Source organism: Myzus persicae, unplaced genomic scaffold (genome assembly GCF_001856785.1).
Source record: "Myzus persicae strain clone G006 unplaced genomic scaffold, MPER_G0061.0, whole genome shotgun sequence".
Classification (NCBI taxonomy): Eukaryota; Metazoa; Arthropoda; class Insecta; order Hemiptera; family Aphididae; genus Myzus; species Myzus persicae.
The window spans coordinates 18,002-39,661 of NW_019104420.1; the positions used below are offsets into that span (position 1 = coordinate 18,002).

Genomic DNA, 21,660 nt, shown 5'->3' on the forward strand with positions numbered 1-21,660 from the left:
AAATAACTATATACTATGTACCTACTATAATAGGTATTATCAGTACCGTGCTAACCATCAGTGGCGCCCTAGGGCAATTAAATTTGGCGCCCCTAATCTCAAGTGGTCGTAAGAGAGGGGAGGGGGAATTAGACATTTTCTTAAAGCACCAAAAAAATCGAAACTATTCAAAATGTTATTATTATCCGGTTACTTCACATTGAATTATTTATATTTATAATAATTAATAAATGAACAAGTAAAACAACTCAATTAATAAACAATGAATTTGGTTAGGAGGTAGTAAGAATAAATGTATATAAACATGAATAACAACATTTTTTTTTTATAATAATATTGAATAACGATTTTATAAATAACTTTATACAAATGTTTTTTTTCTAGCTTTAAGTTTTGAGAATTTTTTAACAAGACTTGTCCAACTGATATTCTTGACAATTTCATTTTCAATACATAATATTGATAATGCTGATGTTTTTTCATTTGATAATGATGACCGTAAATAGTTTTTGACTCTCTTCAAAACAGAAAAGGACCTTTCTCCACTGGCATTAGAACATGGCATACAAATAAATAATTTTAAAGCAATTTCAACATTAGGAAAAGTTGTGATTAATGATGGATTATTATTAAGGTTTTAACATTCCTTGCATGTTTTTGGTTTCTTTGGGAAAATTTATAATGTATTTTTTAAATTGAACGATTTCTTCAACAAATTCTACTTCTAAATCATTAACATAATACTCCACAAGCTTTAATGCTTTTTTACGTAGTTCACTAGCTTCAATAATTTCCATATCAGAAAAAAATCCGAATTTGTCACATAGCTTTGTATATGCTTCTTTTCTTTTATTTAGTTGAAGAATCAATGCATCCATTATAGGAATAAAAGCTTCATTCTTCATTTTGTCTGAATTAGAAAATATAACTTCACCACTAGACTCTTCATCAAAAAATATATTTCTGCGTTTAGTTCTAGTTTCCTCCCAAGAAAATTTATTTATGCCACTAATTTTTATCGCTTCACTTAAAAATATTTCAAAATTGTTTCTTTGCTCTTGAATATAACATACAAATGAATCATATAGAGAAACTACACACGACAAATCAATATTAATTAACTGAAGACTTTTAGAAGTTTTGTCAAATCTTTCTAAAAGAGGCGTCCAAACAACTAAAAGAAAGACAAAATCTAATGATTTTATTTTATTGTAAATTGATTTGGATTCATGTTTAACTGCATTTCGTTGATTTAAATCATTATATATTATTTCTAAAGCAGCGAGAATTCCAACATATCCATTTTTAATTGATTTACAAACAGAGTGCCGTGATGACCAACGAGTAGGGCATAAGTTTTTTAGAAGTTGAGCATTAGGAATTTGATCTAACTCTTTCGATAAAGTATTCCACCTCGAGGTAGACGCAGAAAAAAAAGTATATAGGTTTTGAGCTCTCAAAAAAAATGTATTTCCCGTGCTGGTTAGTTCTGCAACAAATGTCCCAACTAAATTTAAAGAATGGGCTGAGCATGGTACAAATTCTGCTGTACTTGATTTTTGCTTAATCCGTGCTTGTAAGCCATTATAGATGCCCGACATATTATTAGCGTTATCAAACGACTGACCTCTGCAATTTATCATATCAATGTCCAAGTTTTTAAACATTTTCATTAGTTCCAATTCCATTTCTTTTGCTTTGTGACCAACTGAAGGAAGAAACCCTATAAATCTCTCTACAGGTGAACCATCTTTGCAAATGTACCGTACTGCCACGGTTAATTGATCTACCTTTGTAACATCTGGCGTTGAGTCTACAATTATTGAAAAATATTTGGCAATTTTTATTTCTTTAACAATACATTGTAACACAGTTTTACTCATAAGATCAATAAATTCATCACATAATATTCTACTTGATAAATAAGATACATTTCCACGACCTTTATTAGAGTATTTATCAATGTGATTAGCGAGAAATGGATCAAACTTTGATAGGAGTTCGAGACAGCCAAGATAATTTCCATTAAATTTGGAACCAATTGTTTCATTGTCTCCTCTAAATGCCAGACCTCTTGTAGCTAAAAATGATATTGTTTCAATTAATCGATGAAGTAATTTTGTCCAATACTCTTCTTCTTTATTAATTTCTATTTTAAGAGAATTGTCTATACAGTATTGGTTATCAAGCTGCTAGAATGCCATTTACGGACTGATTCAGTAAGCTTAATACATTTTTCATGGTGATTAACATCCAATAAACAATTTTTCCAATTAATATACCCAGATACTGGACGACTAAATTTAGTTTTCCTCTGAGCAAAAAGTAATCAATAGAAACAAAATAGTGAATTTTGAGAGTGAGAGTATAAAAGCCAATAACGATGTTTGAATTCGCCATTTAGTAATTTTCTGAAAAATGCTTCACGTGGCAATTTCCTATTATATTTACCAATTCTTCGAAAAGTTTTGTTAAATTGGATGTCCACCAAATTTGTCGTTACTTGATTTTTAGAATAATAATCAAACTCTGATTCATTCAAAACCCATTTGGCTGGATCATTACTAAACCAGCAATCATATTGAACATTTGAATCTTTTACATTACATTTAACCTAAAATTATAAAATATTTATAAGTAAATGCTTAATTTTAGTATTAAATATATTAAGAATTTACACAAGGACATTTTTTAAAAAATGGTTAATACTTTTATATTAAAAAATACAAATTATATAATATAGCTAACAATTATGCTGAGAGTATTTAAAATGTTATAAAAAGCTCACAACTAATTAATAGTTTTGACCAGTAATGATCATCAGGTTACATGCTTTCAATTATTAAAATTACAAATATAGGTATCATATTTAATATAATTGTATATAATTTTAAATTTTTATAATTTACATTCAGACCATTCAGTTCAACAGAAAGTCATCAACTGCAAGTGTGTTAGAGCGGTTAAATACATAATATATTATAATAAAATTATTAAAATTAATTAGATATGTCAAATTTGTTGGTAATAATTTGTTTTATACTTACAGTTTCAAGTGTGTCAACATTGTTGGTTTCTATATTCTTTATTTTACAGTTTTGACTAGCTTCTTTTTTATCAAAATCTATACTAGTAGACACAGTCCTTACATAAATTTGATCTTTGACTTGATTTGACATGATTTCATTCTAAAATTAATTATGAATTAAAATTAAAATTATAAATAGCAATTTTTTCTTTTTTTTTTGGCGTTATACTTTTGATAAAATTATATAAGCCCATATTCTTTTATTTATTGATATATATTTTTTTTGTTTTTGTTTTTATTTATATAATTTACAATTTGTTACAGAATAGAACAATGAATAAAAATAATGAAAGAATAATGGCTTGAGTGAAACACAGATTAAAGAAACCTTTCAGTAAAGGCACTTTGACAGTTACTAATTTCTTGACATAAATTATATTATTGTTTTGACTTACTTCCTTTTTACCATCAACATTTACGACAGACATAGGACACCTCACATTAATCTGGTTTTTGACTTGAACTTGTAGTAATTTGTTGGTTTCATTCTAAATTAATAATAAGTAGGTACATATAAAAATCAAAAACATTAAATCATACCTAAACTTTTATTTGATACTTACAGTATCACAACTATTACTACCGTCCACATTCATGTCATCATTAATTTTATAATTATGAATCTCTTCTGTTTTTTCATCTACCTGTAATGTAGGAGTATCTGTTACAACCTTATTATGAACTTCATTAGGCTAAATCAATTAAAATTAAATATTAATGAACAAACAATTAACAAACATTTATTTTAATCAAGATTAACCACATTGTTCTAGTAAATATTTTAAGTCCCTTGTGGCCTCGCACAATTGTTATTATTATTATTAGTATTATTCACGGTTATCTACACAGGTTGGAGCTCGCGGCCTTATCACTTGTCGAAGTGGCGACTATAGGAACTATTAGCGCTAGCTGTACTTGGCCCGGTATGGCGGTATATTATTATAAATTATAATACTTAATATTAATATTACCTATAATATATTATAATGTATAATAAATTATATATATATATTTTACTTTTCATACATACAATTTCTAATTATATCATTTAACACGTTTGTTTTTTAACTTTTCCTCCATAAAACTGTACATAAGTAATATTGTTTGTTCATTGGAATGTAATTAGGGAAAGGGTTCATTATAATTACTTTTGAGTTTTGAATATTAGGTAATTAAAAATAATTTTTACCATTTTAACTCAAAAGCATTCATATATACATACATTTAGTAATTAAAATTATCAATATATTGTGTTAGATGATAATCACATAAATATTTTAATCGCCAGAAATAATATAAATACTCTATACCAAAAAAAAAAAAAACACTTCAATATCCACCTAATAAATGTAAATGTAATATTAAAAATTATACTCAAAATCTCAGTTGAAACCACAAGTACCTAGTTGAGTCAAGCTATGAAAGTGAAGATTCATGTAGCCTGGAAAATAAAATAAGTTTGTTAAATAAATTCATAGTTATTAATATTTTGTTAAATAAGCATACAATTAATAAGCAGAGAAATAAGCATACAAATAAGCATATTTAGCATTCACTTTGCACTTTAATTGTATATAATAATATTTATAAAGATTATGAATTGTAATAATAACATTAAGAAAATTATGAACTGTAATAATAACATTTAGAAAATTATGAATTGTAATAATAACATTTGGAAAACTATGAATTGTAATTATAACATTTAGCAAACTATGAATTGTATAATTTAGCAATTTTTTTCTTTTCTCTTGCAACTTTTTGGAATTTGAGATTTTCTTGGTATGTATGCTGGCGCATTCTCATCTGTAAGTAATACACTATAACTTCAGAAGCAACTTCAACTTTATGAAAAGAACAGCTGAATTTAAAATTCAAATTATTTTGAGTTATATCATTGATTACATTTTCAAATACATAAAAATCATTACAGTGTTTTGCAAAAGAATGTTCAACCATGTTTAAAAATTCAAATAAAGCTTTATTTGGATACATCAGCTTCCCATTTGTTTTTAAATTTACTAGTTCTGCACAGGGATGATCAGCGTTGCCTTCTTTAAAATAACTTATGCACTCATTACATTTTTGCTTTTTTAAAATTTGTTTAGTCACATACACACAAATATAGTAGATTAAACAATCTCTGGTACTATTTTCAATGCTGTTGTCAACTTGAGGAAGCACATCACAGGGTTCCCATAGGCCATCTTCAATTAATTGATCTAATTTTACTTTGAGTTTGTTAATTTTTTCAGTTCGCTGAAAAGATTTATTATGAAAAATTTCTTTTAAGTCAGATATAGAAATTTTAGGAGCATCCATAGTTGTAATTGTACAGTTGCCATGTTTAGGAGGCTTAAGCACAGAATAAACCGAAAGAATTTTATAAAGATGGAGAAAAGTTGGAGTTGTTGGGTGATCGTTTGGCCCACATGATTGTCTTATAATGCCAAAGAATTTCTGTAACAAAATAAGTTATACTATAAAGTGTTATAAATATGTAATTTTTAACTTATATTATATCATTTTTTTTTATAAATAATAATTACTTCAAGTGGGTCTTGGCACATTTTACCAGTAAGAACATAATCATAACCACATGTTTCTAATAAGTATTTTGACAGGTCAATTGTTGAAGTAATCGTCACTCGAAGTCCTTGAGCCGTTTGTTTGGTTAAAAACTCTTCTAGACCAATACTGCCATCAATCATTTGATCTTCCCAACAGTTGATATAGTGCAATGCATTAACAAATCCCTAAAATGATCAACATACATCATTTTGATACATTTAAGTTGTTATTTTGGGAGACACTCATAAGACTACGGACATATAACCGTGCATAAGACCAATTATTTGTAATTTCGCTATTTTCTTTTTTAATTTCCACTATAAACTAATGTTAGAATTCAATCAATTAAATACTTCAAATTTATAAAAAAAAAAATTGTACAAAAGTTGATTTAGTAACTAAAATTTAAAAATTATATTTTAATGCTTTTAAATTAATTAATAATTGCATTACTTGAAACCCTTCATCGTTAGTAGATTTAAGACCTTGCCATGGTAAATTCCGATTAAAGTTGTCAAACAAATTGTTCCAAAATTCAACAAAATTGGCAGTTTCTCCAGCATTTTTGAGCATAAGACTTCCTTTTGACTCATAGAAACGTATTGCATTTGCCATACTCATACTAAAAACCTTAAAATAATAATGATTCAAGTTTAAAAATAAAACATTATTTGACAATATTATAACTGTTTATAATTTAAAATACAATATTTTGATAAATTTCATTTGTTAATACCTGGGTACATAAGCGAACTCGCATTTTTGCCATTGGAGTCAAATCTAGGTGCTGTGGTGTTATCCTAGGTACCATTCTTAAATTTCCTGGGTGTTTTATATCTTCTTTGTAAACTTCTTTAAAGTAGTCCCAGGAAATTTGTTTTGAATTAGGATGAAGCTATTAGACAAAATTATATAATAATGATTTATTTCAACTTAGAAGGAAAATAATAATTAAATCAAGAACTCTAACAAATATTCATCCAAAATATCTTTTGAACCACTATGATCTCGGTCTCTAAAACATAATTAATATTTAAAGTAATAGATAAAAAACAAAAGTTACCCTTAAATATTTATTATTATGTAACCGATTCCTGACACATTTAAATAAGTGTACAAAATCAGATAACACATAGACTTTGCGGCTTGGGTCAATTGGGTGTTAGAAATAATTCTTTAAATTATCTTTTGTCCCATCAACTCCAAACTCTGTCCACATACGACGGTTTGTAGTAGCACCATCACATATTATCCCATCAACATATAATCCAATATTCTCCATAAGTGATATTGCTTTTAAAACAAGCTGTGCTATTATTACACCTAATAACAATAATAATAATAATTTAATTAATCTGAAATTCTATATTCTAAAATACAAAATATCATAAAACATAAATTACAAAATATATTTTATAAGTTAGATAAAACTATACCTTTAACTTCCCCTTTTGATGCAAAACAACCTATGGTTTGACTAAAATTTGATCCCAAAGATTGCCACATAAAAACTAGGGCATGGTCAGCATATTCTTTGTGACAATTTTTATTTTCTACTTCTCCACCATAGTCTTCTAGGCCCAAATAGGTAAAATTTGATGAATTTACAGCTAAACTTTTCCGTAAATTTACTGCATCAAATAACAATACACCATGTTTACTTCTTTCAAGCATTCCCTCACTTTTTTTTTGTAAAAGATTTAAAAAATCTTTGTCAAACCCACAAGTTGACTTTACTAATGACAAATGCTTACGCACAGTTTTTGGATGAGGCAGTGGAAGTAGAGCACTTGCTCTTAAGTACTTGTATGCTGAAGGAGATCGTATGTTAAATAAAAGACATAACATGAGCCAATTTTCACTATACCGTCTTGATTTTGAGTTTTTAACTCTACTAGCAGCAAAACACTCCATGATCATAGTTTTCTGTGATTCATTAATTCCATTTAATTTGTCTTTAATAAATTGTTCATTATATTCAGCCATATCTTTATGTGATTTACTAAGCTCATCTTGCAAATCACATATTTTTTTTTTAGTAATTGTTACCTTTCTTTGCAATGCATATGCTTTTTTTCTCATTTCAATGATTCTAGGCTTTTTGGACGGAGAAACTTCTAACATTTCTTTAGAACCAATAGCTTTCCTTTTTTCTCTACATGCCAACACATTTTTCAATAATTTACATTTGCTACAATAAGTGTCTTTTGAACAATTTTGAATGGTGAGGAGACATTGTCTGTGCTGGAGAAAGCCTTTAGTTGATTTAGTGCACAAGTCTTTAGGAAAGTTTGGAAAAATATTTGCTATAGGACTACCATAACATAATCTTATTGATTCAAATTTTTTAATATTATTTGAAAAATCTTCAATGTTTTTTGCAACTTCAATACCTTGTTCTGTTATATCAATAAGTTTACCATTGACAGCATAAGACACTTGACCTTGTTTATTGACTTGTATACTTCTTTCAACAGTGGGTACTGAATTAGAGTTTGCAATAAAAATAACAAAACATATATCTGTATTTTCTACTGTCATAGGTAATTTCACCCATGGACTACATTGGAAGTTGGCTAACTTATGATACAAATTATCTAAAACATAAATATAAAATCAATCAAATTAACTATAGAGTATTATTTGTTAATTCCAATGATCCATTTAATCTCTCACATTTTGTTAATTTTAATGAATTTAAAAATTATGCAGGTATAGTGTACTAGGTATCTCAAATGTAAATTATTTTTGTATTCCAATTCTATTTTAATTTACCTATATCTGTTTGATGCATGTCATATTATTACTGTTTTTTATATTACATATTATGTTTAAATTAATGAATTCAACTCATTCACTTTCAAACATAATTGATTATATAATGAGATTGCAATAAACTATCATTATTATTATTCATTAAATTATTTAAATTTAGGTAGTTTGTAAGTATATTTCATATATGAATATATACATAATATTATTGTTAAAATTTTACCTTCTATAAGATAAGATTCTTGTTTTATTGAACAATTATTAATGCAATCTTCAGAATTTTCATTACTAAATTTACTTATTGGTGTAATTGCATGACGAACAGCAGGCAACTTCCGATGTTTTTTTAGATTAGATAAATATGAAGGACCCGGGAAAATTGAAGGTATGGTTCCCTCTTTAAGCTTCCACTTAGTATATGGTACCTACAAAATTAAATTAATTTACAAAAAAAAAAAAAAATATATTATCATATAAATACCTTTACTGAACCAGATTCCCAATACTTTATGATATCTTCTTCCTTGAAATGTTTTTCACATACATATGAATTATCTTTAAGTATAAAATCTTTTCTAGGAATACACCTTTGCCATTCACTTCGTAACTTAGAATCTTTAGGAGCACCAAATTGGTGCACTTTTTCAATGTTACTTTTGTACCCAGATGTACAACCAACGATTATACATTTAACCATTGTCAAATGAAATATTAAAAATTAAAATTAAATAACATTAATATTAAATAATAGATCACGAAAAAAAATACAATGTTCATGACGTACAGACAACAGCAGTTATCATCTACTTGGCCGTTCGCGGTTTTTTATTGTTCGATGTTTACAAGTTTACGTCTCAAGAGTTGAATTACTTGGATACTGAATAGAGATAATAAATTGATAATAATGTAATCTAATAAAAATTATTTTGATTTATAATTTTAGTTATGTACAATTTGTTCGTAAAAATGTTTAATTCCGAAATATAAGTTAAAAACAACTATAAATACTATCTTCTATATGTTAAAATAGGGCCAAGTACACCTAGCGCTATTAGTTGCGTATGGTCGCCACCACGACATAGCCAATACACGGGTAGCATAGGCGTGAGCTCCAACCTGTGTAGATAACCGTGGTATTATTCTAAACTAATATAAAAGCATCAAAAGAGATTCAGCCCTCCTAAAACCACAAACACTATTCCCTAAAGTAATGAAATAAGATTTAAATGAAAATTTTAAAATTTACACTTACCTTTATTTTAAAATAAGTATCTAATTTTGTAGTTTTTCTGACTAAATTTTCTTCTCTTTCTTTTTTTGCTTTCGACATTTTTCTGTACTGAAAACCACTTAAACGTTTACGCTTATTTGCATCAGCCATTTTAAAAAATAAAACGATAATCCACTTGAATATAATAAAATAACTCAATGTAAATAAACTATGTAAAAATTGTAATAAACTCTTAAGCCTTCGTAGTTCGTTGTACGTACAATTGTCACTTTCCGTCGTATGATGAAATACTGAATAGTGCGTGACACTATGACAGTGCGAGACCGTTTACGATTTACCATCATATTATTATTAATAAAAATATTTATATTAGTATATCAAGTTATTATCATGTCGATTATTCAATAACAATAAATTTTCCGAAAAATGGTTAAAAATAGCTTGCTAATTACCCGTTCAGTCACCCGCCCCTGCCGCCACTCATAGGTCAACCAGCCAGTGTAGGCACACACACCAGTCCATAATCATAAATTACAATTTACAACATTTTTCGTAGATAAAATATTTTATCTTAAAATAGATAGTAGATATTTCAATTTTTGTGACCCTGGCGAATTTGGAGTATAAACTAATGGAAAAGTACCTACTTTTTTGCCGCCCTATAAAATATTGCTACTTTTGCCGCCCTGGGGCACTTGCCCTAATTGCCCCCCCCCCCCCTTTGCACGGCTCTGGGTATTATAATAATCTTAATTGTATATAACGTTTAATAGCCATTTAAAATATTTTGAATTCTGAATGGATATTTATTAATTATTTATTTATTTTTTTGTGTCTGAGGACAACATTTTGAGCAGTAATAGTGTAAGTTAGTCCAAGTAGTGGGGCACTAATTGTTTCCAGGCTCCACCAGAAATTGAAGTCTGCGCACACCTATGTAGGTTTTGATAAACAATGCAATAGTTAGGTCAAGAAAGTTGACATTCTTAGCTCAAACGATTCTATTTATTAAATATACTAAACTGCAACATCTTATATTATGTTATTATAATGTGATATTACATTAATAACAAAGTTAGTTATGTTTGATTCATTACATCTTTGTAAAATTATGGCGTTCTAAGAGAGTTACGACAAAATTCCTATTTATACATTGAAATATTATTGTATTAAAGATATGTTATTTTTGAGATGATATTAGGTACTGACCTATTGGCAATATATGACACAAAAATAAAAACTTCATGTATTAAAATGTATAAAACTGTAAATGTATTTTAACAGCAATGTTTTTGTCAGACTTCGACCAAAAATCAATAAACATTTAATATTAGTAATAAATATTTTAATGTTATTAATTATTAAAAGTAACAAAATTATACTGTATCACTTTCTCAGTCTTTGACTTATCTGAAATGCTGTGCTATAATGTTTAATGTATCTGCAATACTAGTGATATTGTCAGCTTTTTTTTTTTTTATTTGTATTCTTCCTGCCACAATTGTAACTCTTGCCATTTAATTCGAATCTTTTGGTGACGGAGTTCAATTTCCTGCTCTTGTAGTTCAACCATTTTCTCCTGTGTTTTTTTACATGTTGACTGCTGCTGGCCTCTTGAATAACATTTAGTATAGTTAATTATAATTATTCTATTTGTGCATTATTGAGCTTACTAAAATTGGTTGATTTCTTCCTATTTAAATTAGGAGTGGTAGAGTACGATCTTTTTCTTTGAACTGGTTCTTTTTCAGTTATTTCTTCCAAATTGTAATGATCATCCTGCAGAAAAATATTAAATAAATAACCCATCTTTACATCAAAAATAGTTGTTGTATTGCAGGCTGAAACATTAACCACTTCATAGTCTGTATTCTAGTAAAAAAATATAATATAAAATATTTTATTCTATTAACATGGTTAATCAAACAATTTCGAACATTTCAAATTTATCATAATGTAGTAATGTACCTACTAATAATTAATAACATTAAATTAGATTAAATATTTTATTCTATTAACATGGTTAATCAAACAATTTCGAACATTTCAAATTTATCATAATGTAGTAATGTACCTACTAATAATTAATAACATTAAATTAGATTTTTACTTGTAATTAAAGTTATACTTTATTACTTAAAGTTAAGTTCTCATAAACAAATTTTTAGATAACAATGTGCAAAAAGGTCAATTAAATAAAATTAACAATATAAGGTAAATAAAATCCAAAAAAATTACAAAATGAATAAAAAAAAGTCTCAAAACTATTTCTAATTCAATCTATCATAAAAAGATCACAAAATTGATTTCAACAAAATAATCTCAGTAAAATACTAACAATATAAAAAGTTCAATATTTCACAAATGCAACTATTATATGCTGTATATTATGCTTATATTTTATGCTGTTGATGGAAGTGGTCCTACAAAATATTCAGGATTTCAATCTTGTTATCGACAGTGGTGTAGTGGGGCGTATACGCGGGTATACGCGTATGGAAATGCATTTACAGTAAGTTCCCGTTATAACGAATACCGATACAACGAAAAATCCCGTTATAACGAAAGTCATTGAAGTCCCCTTCCGAAAAGCTATTAAAACAATGTTAAACTAATCTCAATATAACGAAATGATTGAATTTTAAAAATACCGATACAAAGAACTATTTGTACAGCGTACAGGTTAAAATATATGTATTTTCCCTTTTTAATTTATTTAATCTAATGATAACAAGCATACGATTTTACGATATTATCAAGCCATTAAATTGTCATTATGTGTGACCGTGTTATTCCGCGTCAATCGATAACGCTACACAATCAGTCGGGTGTAAACCTTCATAAAGCTCTCACGTTGGTAATTTTTATTTTTCCGTATTTTATGCTACTTATTTATGTACGTACGTGATAAGTTCTACTGTGAAAAGAAAGCAATTTTCGTTGGAAGAGAAGAAAAACATAATTTCTGAAGTAGACAAAGGATTGAAGAAAGGCAAAGTGGCAAAAAAGTATGGCATATCTCCATCAACATTGTCAATCATTTTGAAGGACCGAGAAAGCATCTTGAAACAACTGCAGACTTCTGTTTTTGACCCGAGCAGGAAAAGGATGCGTAAGGAACAATTTAAAGACGTTGATACGGCGGTTTACAAATGGTTTCAAGATGTTCGTTCCAGAAACGTTCCTCTGACCGGCCTTTTAATTCGAGAAAAAGCCTTAGAATTTGCTAAAATGCTCGAAGTTGAGAATTTCCAAGCAAGCGTCGGATGGTTAAATCGTTTTCGTGAGCGGTATGGTGTGTTGTCCAAATGCATTTCTGGAGAGGCGAGTGACGTGCCAATGAATTTTGTTAACGAATGGCGAAATGGAGAAGTTGCTGCACACATCAAGAAATACAACCCGGACGATGTCTTTAATGCGGATGAGGCTGGAGTGTTTTTTCAGCTTGAACCAAAAAGGACATTAGCCCAGAAAGGAGACAAGTGTGTAGGGAGTAAAGCTTCCAAACAACGCATCACCGCTCTGTTCTGTTGTAACAAATAGGGAACGGAGAAACGAAAAATCCTCATCATTGGCAAATCTGCAAAACTTCGTTGTTTTAAAAACTGTAAATCATTGCCATGCATCTATAAATGTAATAAGAAAGCATGGATGACCCAAATCATTTTTAATGATTGGTTGATAGATTTTGATACAGAAATGAAAAAGAAGAAGAGGAAAATTCTTCTTCTTATCGACAACTGCACTCCACATAATGCACCACCAAAATTGGATAACATTCGTGTGGAATATTTCCCACCTAACTGCACAGCTGTACTTCAACCTCTTGACCAAGGTATCATCAGAGCTGTAAAATCAGAACCTTTTTGTTACGTCAAATTTTATGCGATTTGGAGAAAAATGTCCAAAGAAAATGCAATGTGAAGGAAGCTATCGAATGGATATGCGGAGCTTGGGATGATATCAGTCAATCAACAATAACTAACTGTTGGAAACATGCAACCACAACCAAAGACGCCAATTCTGTTTCAGAAGTGGCTGAATATGATGATACGCACGATATCCATCAATCTGAGTTAGAACAAATTTGGATCACTGCAAAAAAGAAAACGTCGCTTCCTGACGACGTGAATTTAGAAGATTATCTCGGTGCAGATGACAACGTTTCAACATGTTATGAACTAACCGACGTAGACATCGTTCAATCCATTAAAGACAGCAAAGATGAGGCCACCGATGAAAGTAGTGGAGACGAAGACGAAGAAGCTGTGATGGGAAATGATGTGCGCAATGTCACTTCATCAGAAGCCTTATCAAGTTTGGAAGTAATGCGAACATTCATTACATCACAGAGTGATGTACCAGACTTCATCTTTACAAACATTCACCAACTACAAAATTATTTACTTTCTATTAAAATAGCAAACCTTGTTCAAAAGAAAATTGTTGATTATCTATAATAAAGTTATTTATTTTTTCGCAAATTATTTACATTTGTTAAAATTTTCAATTATTTATACGTAATAAAGTTATTAATTTTTTCCGCAAAAAAATTTACATTTGAATTATTTATTTATTACATACATATTTGTATTTGAATTATACATATGTATTAGGGTGGTCCTTAGCTATAGAGGTCAATTTTTTTTTTTTTAAATCTGATGACGAGTACCCCAAATCTTGTTCTATATATTAAAAAAATAATAATGATAAAGTTTGAGCGTGATAAGTCCACCCCTTCCCGTGCCTCAAAGGGGTTGAAGTTTTAGTAATTGGGGATGAATTACCATTTTTTTCGTTTACTCTCTTAAATATTGATGTTACGCAAAAAACTTAAAGCACTAATATTGTAGCTATATATATTTACTAAATAAAAGTTTCTTATAAATATGTTGTGAGGTTGATGGTTTCTCGTTAATTTAAAAAAAACTGGTTACCGTTTTAGGAAATGTTATGTTTGTAATTTTTGACCTCTAATCTCTTAAATTTTAAAGTTACCCAAAAATCGTACGCAAATTTTGTTATAGAACATACTATGGTGTATTAAAAAAGTTTCTTGACAATATTTCAAATATAAACATTTTTTAAATAAAATAGAAAAATAACATTTCTATACTTACTGTTATTATTAATTAATTTTAAACATTTTACATTAAAAAAAAGAGAGAGAAATATATTAACTGCCTATTTTGTTGCATCTTTCGTCAACATATCTTTGCTATGGCTTGGATATTTTTTACGGTATTCTTGTACTACCTAAAAAAAAAATTAGTTGACACTAGTTATCTTGGTTAATAATTAACATTTAACTTACCTTCAATACATACTGCTTTTGGTTTTCATTTTTTGTAAATTTTGTATTAAAATCTTCCATCAATTTGACTCCACGTTCGGCTGCATCATTTATGACTCTCAAATGGTGTAAAATATTCTTGGCCTTTGTATAACTTTCGATGTTTGGCCAATTTTCCGGATTTTGATATAAAAACTCCGTGCTTAGTTGGAACCTTCGGAATATATTTTTCGATTTAGGCGTCAATAATTCAAGTGGTAAGTCTTGTTTTAGAAATTGTGAGACATCGCCAATTTTTAATACATATTTTTTTTGTATTTCCGTGTTAAATTCGTCGTCCTCAAACTCGTCATATTCTAATAGTTTTTTAGCCATTTATTTTTTTACATGATTATCAATCCTGTCATCAAATAACGAAAAACAAGCGGTTTCTTCTCCAAGATACCATAAATGATTAATAAATTTTTTCATAGCGAGCTCAGCCACTTGTTTATCATCGGATTTATAGTCTTCAAGTTTTCTTAAAAAAAGTACATCGTTATAAGGTGCTTCAATGGCATTAGGTGACCTAAACCAAAACTCTACATAGCATTTTACAATAAAACAACATATAGTTTTTAATGAAGAAATTTCAGCTTTTGTCATTTTAAATTGTTCTTGAAATATATATATTTTCAAACAATATATACCCTTACACATCCATCTAGCTAGATGATATCCTCCTGGACGTTTAAAATTAATACCTTTAGGTGGTATCCCACCCAAAAAAATTATTACCAATTCCAAAAATTCTTTATAATCATCCCTTGGTAGATTTTGGTTTAAAGCATCTTTACAAAATACTATAACATCATCGGTTATTTTATGCAATATTTGTTTGACCTCATTATCACTTACCCAAGTATTAAATTTAGTTTGATCTATTTGATTCCAGTTATTTTTAAAACGCTTAAAAATAGGAATTTCGGGACCGGACATTATTGTAAGTTTTGAGTATGAGAAAACTGATTGCAAAATAATTTCAAATATGTGATGCCGACAAGCTAAAAACAGTATTGGCCTGTTTAACATTTGTTCTAATAGCACACATGATCCATTTAATCTGCCGCTGTTGGATGCTGTTGTATCAAAAACAAACGCTTGCACTTTTTCCAACAAATGCCAATCTTTTAATGTGTCATACACTGCAGAAGAAATTTCCTTTCCAGTACCAGATGACAAATGTGGTACTCCAAGAAGTTGTTCTACATTTGGTGCTGTTATAATAACTGGTAATCTGTCTATATTTTCTGTTCCAGTCAAATTAGGAAGTATTTTTGAATCCCAGTGAACAACTACAGAATTTAAATTTAATTGATGGAATGCTGTTTTAATTTCGGAAGATATTTGGTAACGAAAACTTTCACGAGATCTTTTAATTGAAGAGCGATTTATTGCATAGTCTTTTACATCTACTTTAAATACCTCGGCACATGCTATTAATAAGTGAACTGCATCCCTGTCACTAACCTTACATTTGTCTAAAGCTGATGCTAAACGACTTGTCATAATTTCTTTCCTACCACGTTTATTTTTCACAGGCATAATTGTTATACTTTCACAAGTGTCGGAATCTTCAGAGTTATGCATATCACGTTCATCATCGCTTGTTATATTTTCCTCAACATCAACACTGTTGGATGGGCTAAGAAAAAAATAATAATACAAATAAAATAATAGATATAGTCAATTTTATATTGTATATTAGGTAAATTAATGTTATTCATAATAAAAATGATGATGACTTATTAGTTATTATCATTAGATAAACTATTTTTTTTTTTTTTTAATGACGAAATTAATTTACCCGGTTCCATAATCGATATTTGTTTGCTTAAGCAATTCTCTCCTTTGCTCTCGTTCAGATCTTCGTTCTTCAACTGCACATAATTTTTTGTCCACACCTGCCATATACCCAACACGACCTTCTTGTCTTTGTAAATTTAAAAACTGCCTGTCTTCTTCAATTTTAATTATATTTAATGCATCTTTGTGGGCAATATCAAACAAATTATTCAACGAGTTTTGAAATTTTTTTTCATTGTACTGCTGTGTTGCAGAATTTCTTGTTTTATTTTTATCTAAACGTCGCCAACTTTCATATAGATTTTTTTATTTTACGAACTATATCACAATGATATTGAGTAGGTATTCTTGCCTTTTTCCAAAACAATAAACATTCATCAGCAACAAGGACCGAACTATCATTTAAATTTAAATTTACAACGCGCATATTATAAAATAATACCCGAAGGCAGTCTCCATTGGAAGGTAATTTATTTCCAGTAATTTGGTTGACCAAATTACCTATAATGAAAATACTTTGACGTGACATTTTTAAATCAAACGTAAAAACTAAAAAAAACGTATAACACTGTGTAGAAAAGTCGCACTATCTTATAACACAATATTTCAATCACTGAACGTCTAAACAAACCGACAGATTAACTGACAACTTATTGAGTTTATTATGAAACATGTGCAAAAAAAAAAAAATATATAGCATGTAGAATGTAGATAAAAATGCGATAAGTATTATAGTCAAATATTTAATGTGTTTGTGGTTTCGTAGTCTAAAAATACACAGCTAATAGTGTAAATAATATACTATCGGAGAGCAAATATCGATGTACCGTCACCAAAAATATTGATATATCGTAAAAACAAAATTAAAATTATTTATTTACAAAAAAAAAAAAAATAAGGCGAATCGTCCCTGTCAATGAAGTGGATTTAAGTTCAATTTGTGATTGATGTAGCAGCGCATATGACTATACGTCTTATACAACATTTTCCAATGTATACTCAAGATCCGACATCATAAGGTAGTAGTTTTTTTTAAATTAACGAGAAACCATCAACCTCACAACATATATATAAGAAACTTTTATTTAGTAAATATATATAGCTACAATATTAGTGCTTTAAGTTTTTTGCGTAACATCAATATTTAAGAGAGTAAACGAAAAAAATGGTAATTCATCCCCAATTTCTAAAACTTCAACCCCTTTGAGGCACGGGAAGGGGTGGACTTATCACGCTCAAACTTTATCATTATTATTTTTTTAATATATAGAACAAAATTTGGGGTACTCCTCATCAAATTTTTGAATTCAAAAAATAAGGACCACCCTAATATGTATGTACATAATGTTTTTGAGTTTGTTTTTATTCGAATTTTCAAAGTTTCGTTACAACGAAATTTCCGTTATAACGAAAAAAAAAATTCGGTCACTTGGAGTTCGTTGTAACGAGAACTTACTGTATTCTATAAACCAATTTGATAAATAATTTTTTTTTTTAATTTACAAACCTTATGGGTTTGACGATTTCCATAATGAAAACAGTTGCTTATACAGTTATACTAAAGGTATTATGAATGAACTACACTGTAATTAGACATTAATATAATAATATCTATTATACGAGGCGTGTCCAGAAAGTAAGTGTACTGAATTTTTGTAGGTTTCAAAAAAATTTATTAAAAAAAAAAAATAACGTGGTTACATTAATATATTTGTGGGCTATTTTTCTACATAGTCACCATTTCTTTCAATGCAGGTTGTGAGACGGCAGATTAATTTTTTTATGCCTGCCTCGTAGAACTCTGCCGCCATCTCCTTTGTCCACTTGTCGACCGCCCCCTTCACTTCCTCGTCAGCTGAAAATTTTTTTCCACCCATGTGCTTCTTCAGGGAAGTGAACAAATGGTAATCTGAAGGCGCCAGGTCGGGGGAATACGGGGGGTGGTTCAAAACATCCCATCCAAATGAGTCCAACAATTGCTTCGTGACATTGGCCGTGTGGGGTCTGGCGTTGTCGTGCAGCAGGCAGACTCCGCTCGTTAACAGACCCCTCCTTTTATTTTGAATAGCTCTCCTCAATTTTTTTAGGGTCTCACAATATCTTGCTGCGTTGATGGTCTCCCCCTGAGGTAAATATTCAATCAAAATGATGCCTTTGTGGTCCCAAAACACTGATGCCATGATTTTTTTGGCTGAAATGGTGGTTTTGAACTTTTTGGTTGAGGGTGAAGTGGTGTGACGCCACTGTTCGGACTGTCTCTTAGTTTCAGGTGTATAGTGTGCAACCCAAGTTTCATCTCCAGTAACAATAGACTTGAGAAAATTATCACCGTCCAGTGCATAGCGTTCCAAAAACTCTCTAGAGGCTTGCACTCGATTCAACATGTGTTGTTCAGTAAGCTATTTTGGAACCCATCTTGCGCACAGTTTATGAAATCCAAGTGTTTCTGTGATTGTTTCGTGGAGCAGAGACCTTGACAGTTGCGGAAACATTGCAGAAAGTTCATCCAGAGTCAATCTGCGATCGTCACGAACCGCATTCTCGACTTTTTTCACAATGTCGTCAGTCAAAATCGACGGTCTCCCACTCCTCAGACCGTCATGTACATTCGTACGGCCGTTTTTAAACTCCCTACACCACTTGTATACACTGGTACGATTCATATGGCCTTCACCATAAACGGTTCGTACCTCATTAAAAATCTCATGTGGAGATTTTTCCTTCGCAACAAGGTAACGGATAACGGCGCGGATTTCGCACTTGGCGGCAGACTCGATCGACATGTTTAACAAGAAAAATTCGTGAGACTACAGTTTACAACGTACTGAACTCGTTCTGGTCTTGTTTTAAAGGTTAGGAGTAACGCTATACGGCAGTGTAGCCAACATAGTAAAAAAATATTACCTATGGCCGTGAGAGCCTCAGTACACTTACTTTCTGGACACGCCTCGTACAATATATTACAGCCGCTGGTATCCTGGCCACAGACTTATTTATAAACATTGTGGGAAAACGTATTAGATGTAACTGATAAGACACTAGCTTGAACCCACTATTTACAGCGGCGATGTCGGAGTCCTCGGCGAGGAGCCGGATTTCGCAGCAGCGTCGCTTGGTGGATCCGTATAGGTACTCCCCCGACGCCTCCTGCGGTAGGTACAGTGTCGCCTTGATTTCCGGCCGCAGGATCTTGTCCACCCTAGCCCAATCCGTTTTCGGGAATGTCCCCAACCACTGTAAATGGACGGTTGAGGGGTAAAAAAAGGGTCTTAAGCGCATCGATCCGCTGACAGGGCGCGAGTTTGCTCCTGGCAATGCGCAGACCGATGGCGATGATCTCAGCTAGGGTGGACAAAGGTGGAACCCGACCTGGGCGCCGAAGAAGGTGGCCGCTTCGCCCTCGGTAAGCGGACAAAGGGGGAACCTCGCAGCAGGAACTGCGTGTCCCGGACACACACCAGCCATGCACAAGACAGGTGCAGCGACGCGCACTTGGCCGCATTGAGCCGGAGCCCAAGCAATGTCCAGGCCACTGTGGGCTGCGTCGATGGTCGCTTGGAGCTCTCCCGGGCTGTCGGCTATGAGGCACAAGTCATCCGCTAACGCAAGCACCCAGTGGTCGACGGACTCTCCCTGCAGGAGCGCTACAACCGGGTCGATAGCTATAATAAAAAGGAGACCACTCAGCGGGCACCCCTGCTTGATGCCCGATCTCACCGGGATGCATATTAACAAAACGTACATGATTTCGGCACCAGCATAATTCTCATTGGTCGGTTCAAATCGACTTGTTTTCCCGCGCTAATAGTTTTATGTTATCACATACCTAGTTATATATCTGTTATCAACAAAATATACAATTTGCAATAATAGTTTTTAACTTTTTAAATTTTGAGTTTCTTTCTTGCTTTTTGATTTTTTGGTTTGACTTTGAAATTGTAATAGATTTGGCATATTAGGTAATTAAAATGATATATTATAAACATCTTTCTACGTCATGTATTAATGAAATTGTATGCTGCAAAAATGAGGCATATGAGATTCGATCTAATATTAAAGATTTTGATTCATGCCAAAAATGGGTAGATGAGTTTTCAGAAAAAACAAAAATAAGTTGGGTGGTTAGAAATACTAAAAAGGAAGGACAACGTTTTGTCTGCAAGTAAGTTAAATATGTTGGTAAAATATATGTCTGTTTTATGTCTAATTTGATTTTCTAATACTACCTAGTACTTACTAATTTATCCTTGATTGTTGGATTGTGAGTGTTAATTTAATAAGTAATAAATAATAATACAATAATTTGTAATTTTTATTTTACAAACTCAAGAAAATAAGCTCATAAAATATAAATCTGAAAAAAAAATGACACTATTAACATTCGATTCCATTATGATATAGGTATTCGATCCCCCATAATATGCTTTGACTCGCTTCCTAGAAAACACCTTCATTCCACTATTGTTAGAAACCATTTTTACAAAAACCCATTTTATTAAAATTAAAATATTATAGTATGATATTAATATCTCACTGAATATGGCTTACACAACCTTCATAATAATTTAACAGCGTTTTTAAAACTTCTTTTTAGTTAGGTCTTTAAGTTAGGTTGTTAACCAAAAGGGATGACCAATGTTTTTTAATAAGATTAAATAAGTTAAATATGTTGGTATGCATAATATTTGTCACAATGTAACATTTTGTGTCTGATTTGATTTTCTTACACTATTTGTGTGGGTACTATATTTTATTCTAATAAGTAATTGTTGGTTGTTAATTTGCATAATGTATGGTTATCAAGTAATAAATATATGTATGAGTCATACATAAGTGTAAATAGTGTTTGAAATTTGGGGG

At 30.5% G+C, this 21,660-nt stretch overlaps 2 protein-coding genes across 2 annotated transcripts; both read right to left on the minus strand.

Annotated features, from left to right (window-relative positions):
• Window positions 1-629: 629 nt before the first annotated feature.
• Window positions 630-3,179, minus strand: LOC111042037 (zinc finger MYM-type protein 1-like). The gene is made up of 4 exons (XM_022326527.1): window positions 3,048-3,179; window positions 2,504-2,614; window positions 2,209-2,314; window positions 630-2,149 (listed from the first exon to the last, which is right to left on the minus strand). The coding sequence occupies exons 1-4, from the start codon at window positions 3,177-3,179 to the stop codon at window positions 630-632; spliced, it is 1,869 nt and encodes a 622-aa protein (XP_022182219.1).
• A 16,020-nt stretch (window positions 3,180-19,199) lies between these two features.
• Window positions 19,200-19,583, minus strand: LOC111042038 (putative uncharacterized protein FLJ37770). The gene has a single exon (XM_022326528.1). It carries the CDS (start codon window positions 19,581-19,583, stop codon window positions 19,200-19,202), a length of 384 nt encoding a protein of 127 aa, XP_022182220.1.
• Window positions 19,584-21,660: the final 2,077 nt, after the last annotated feature.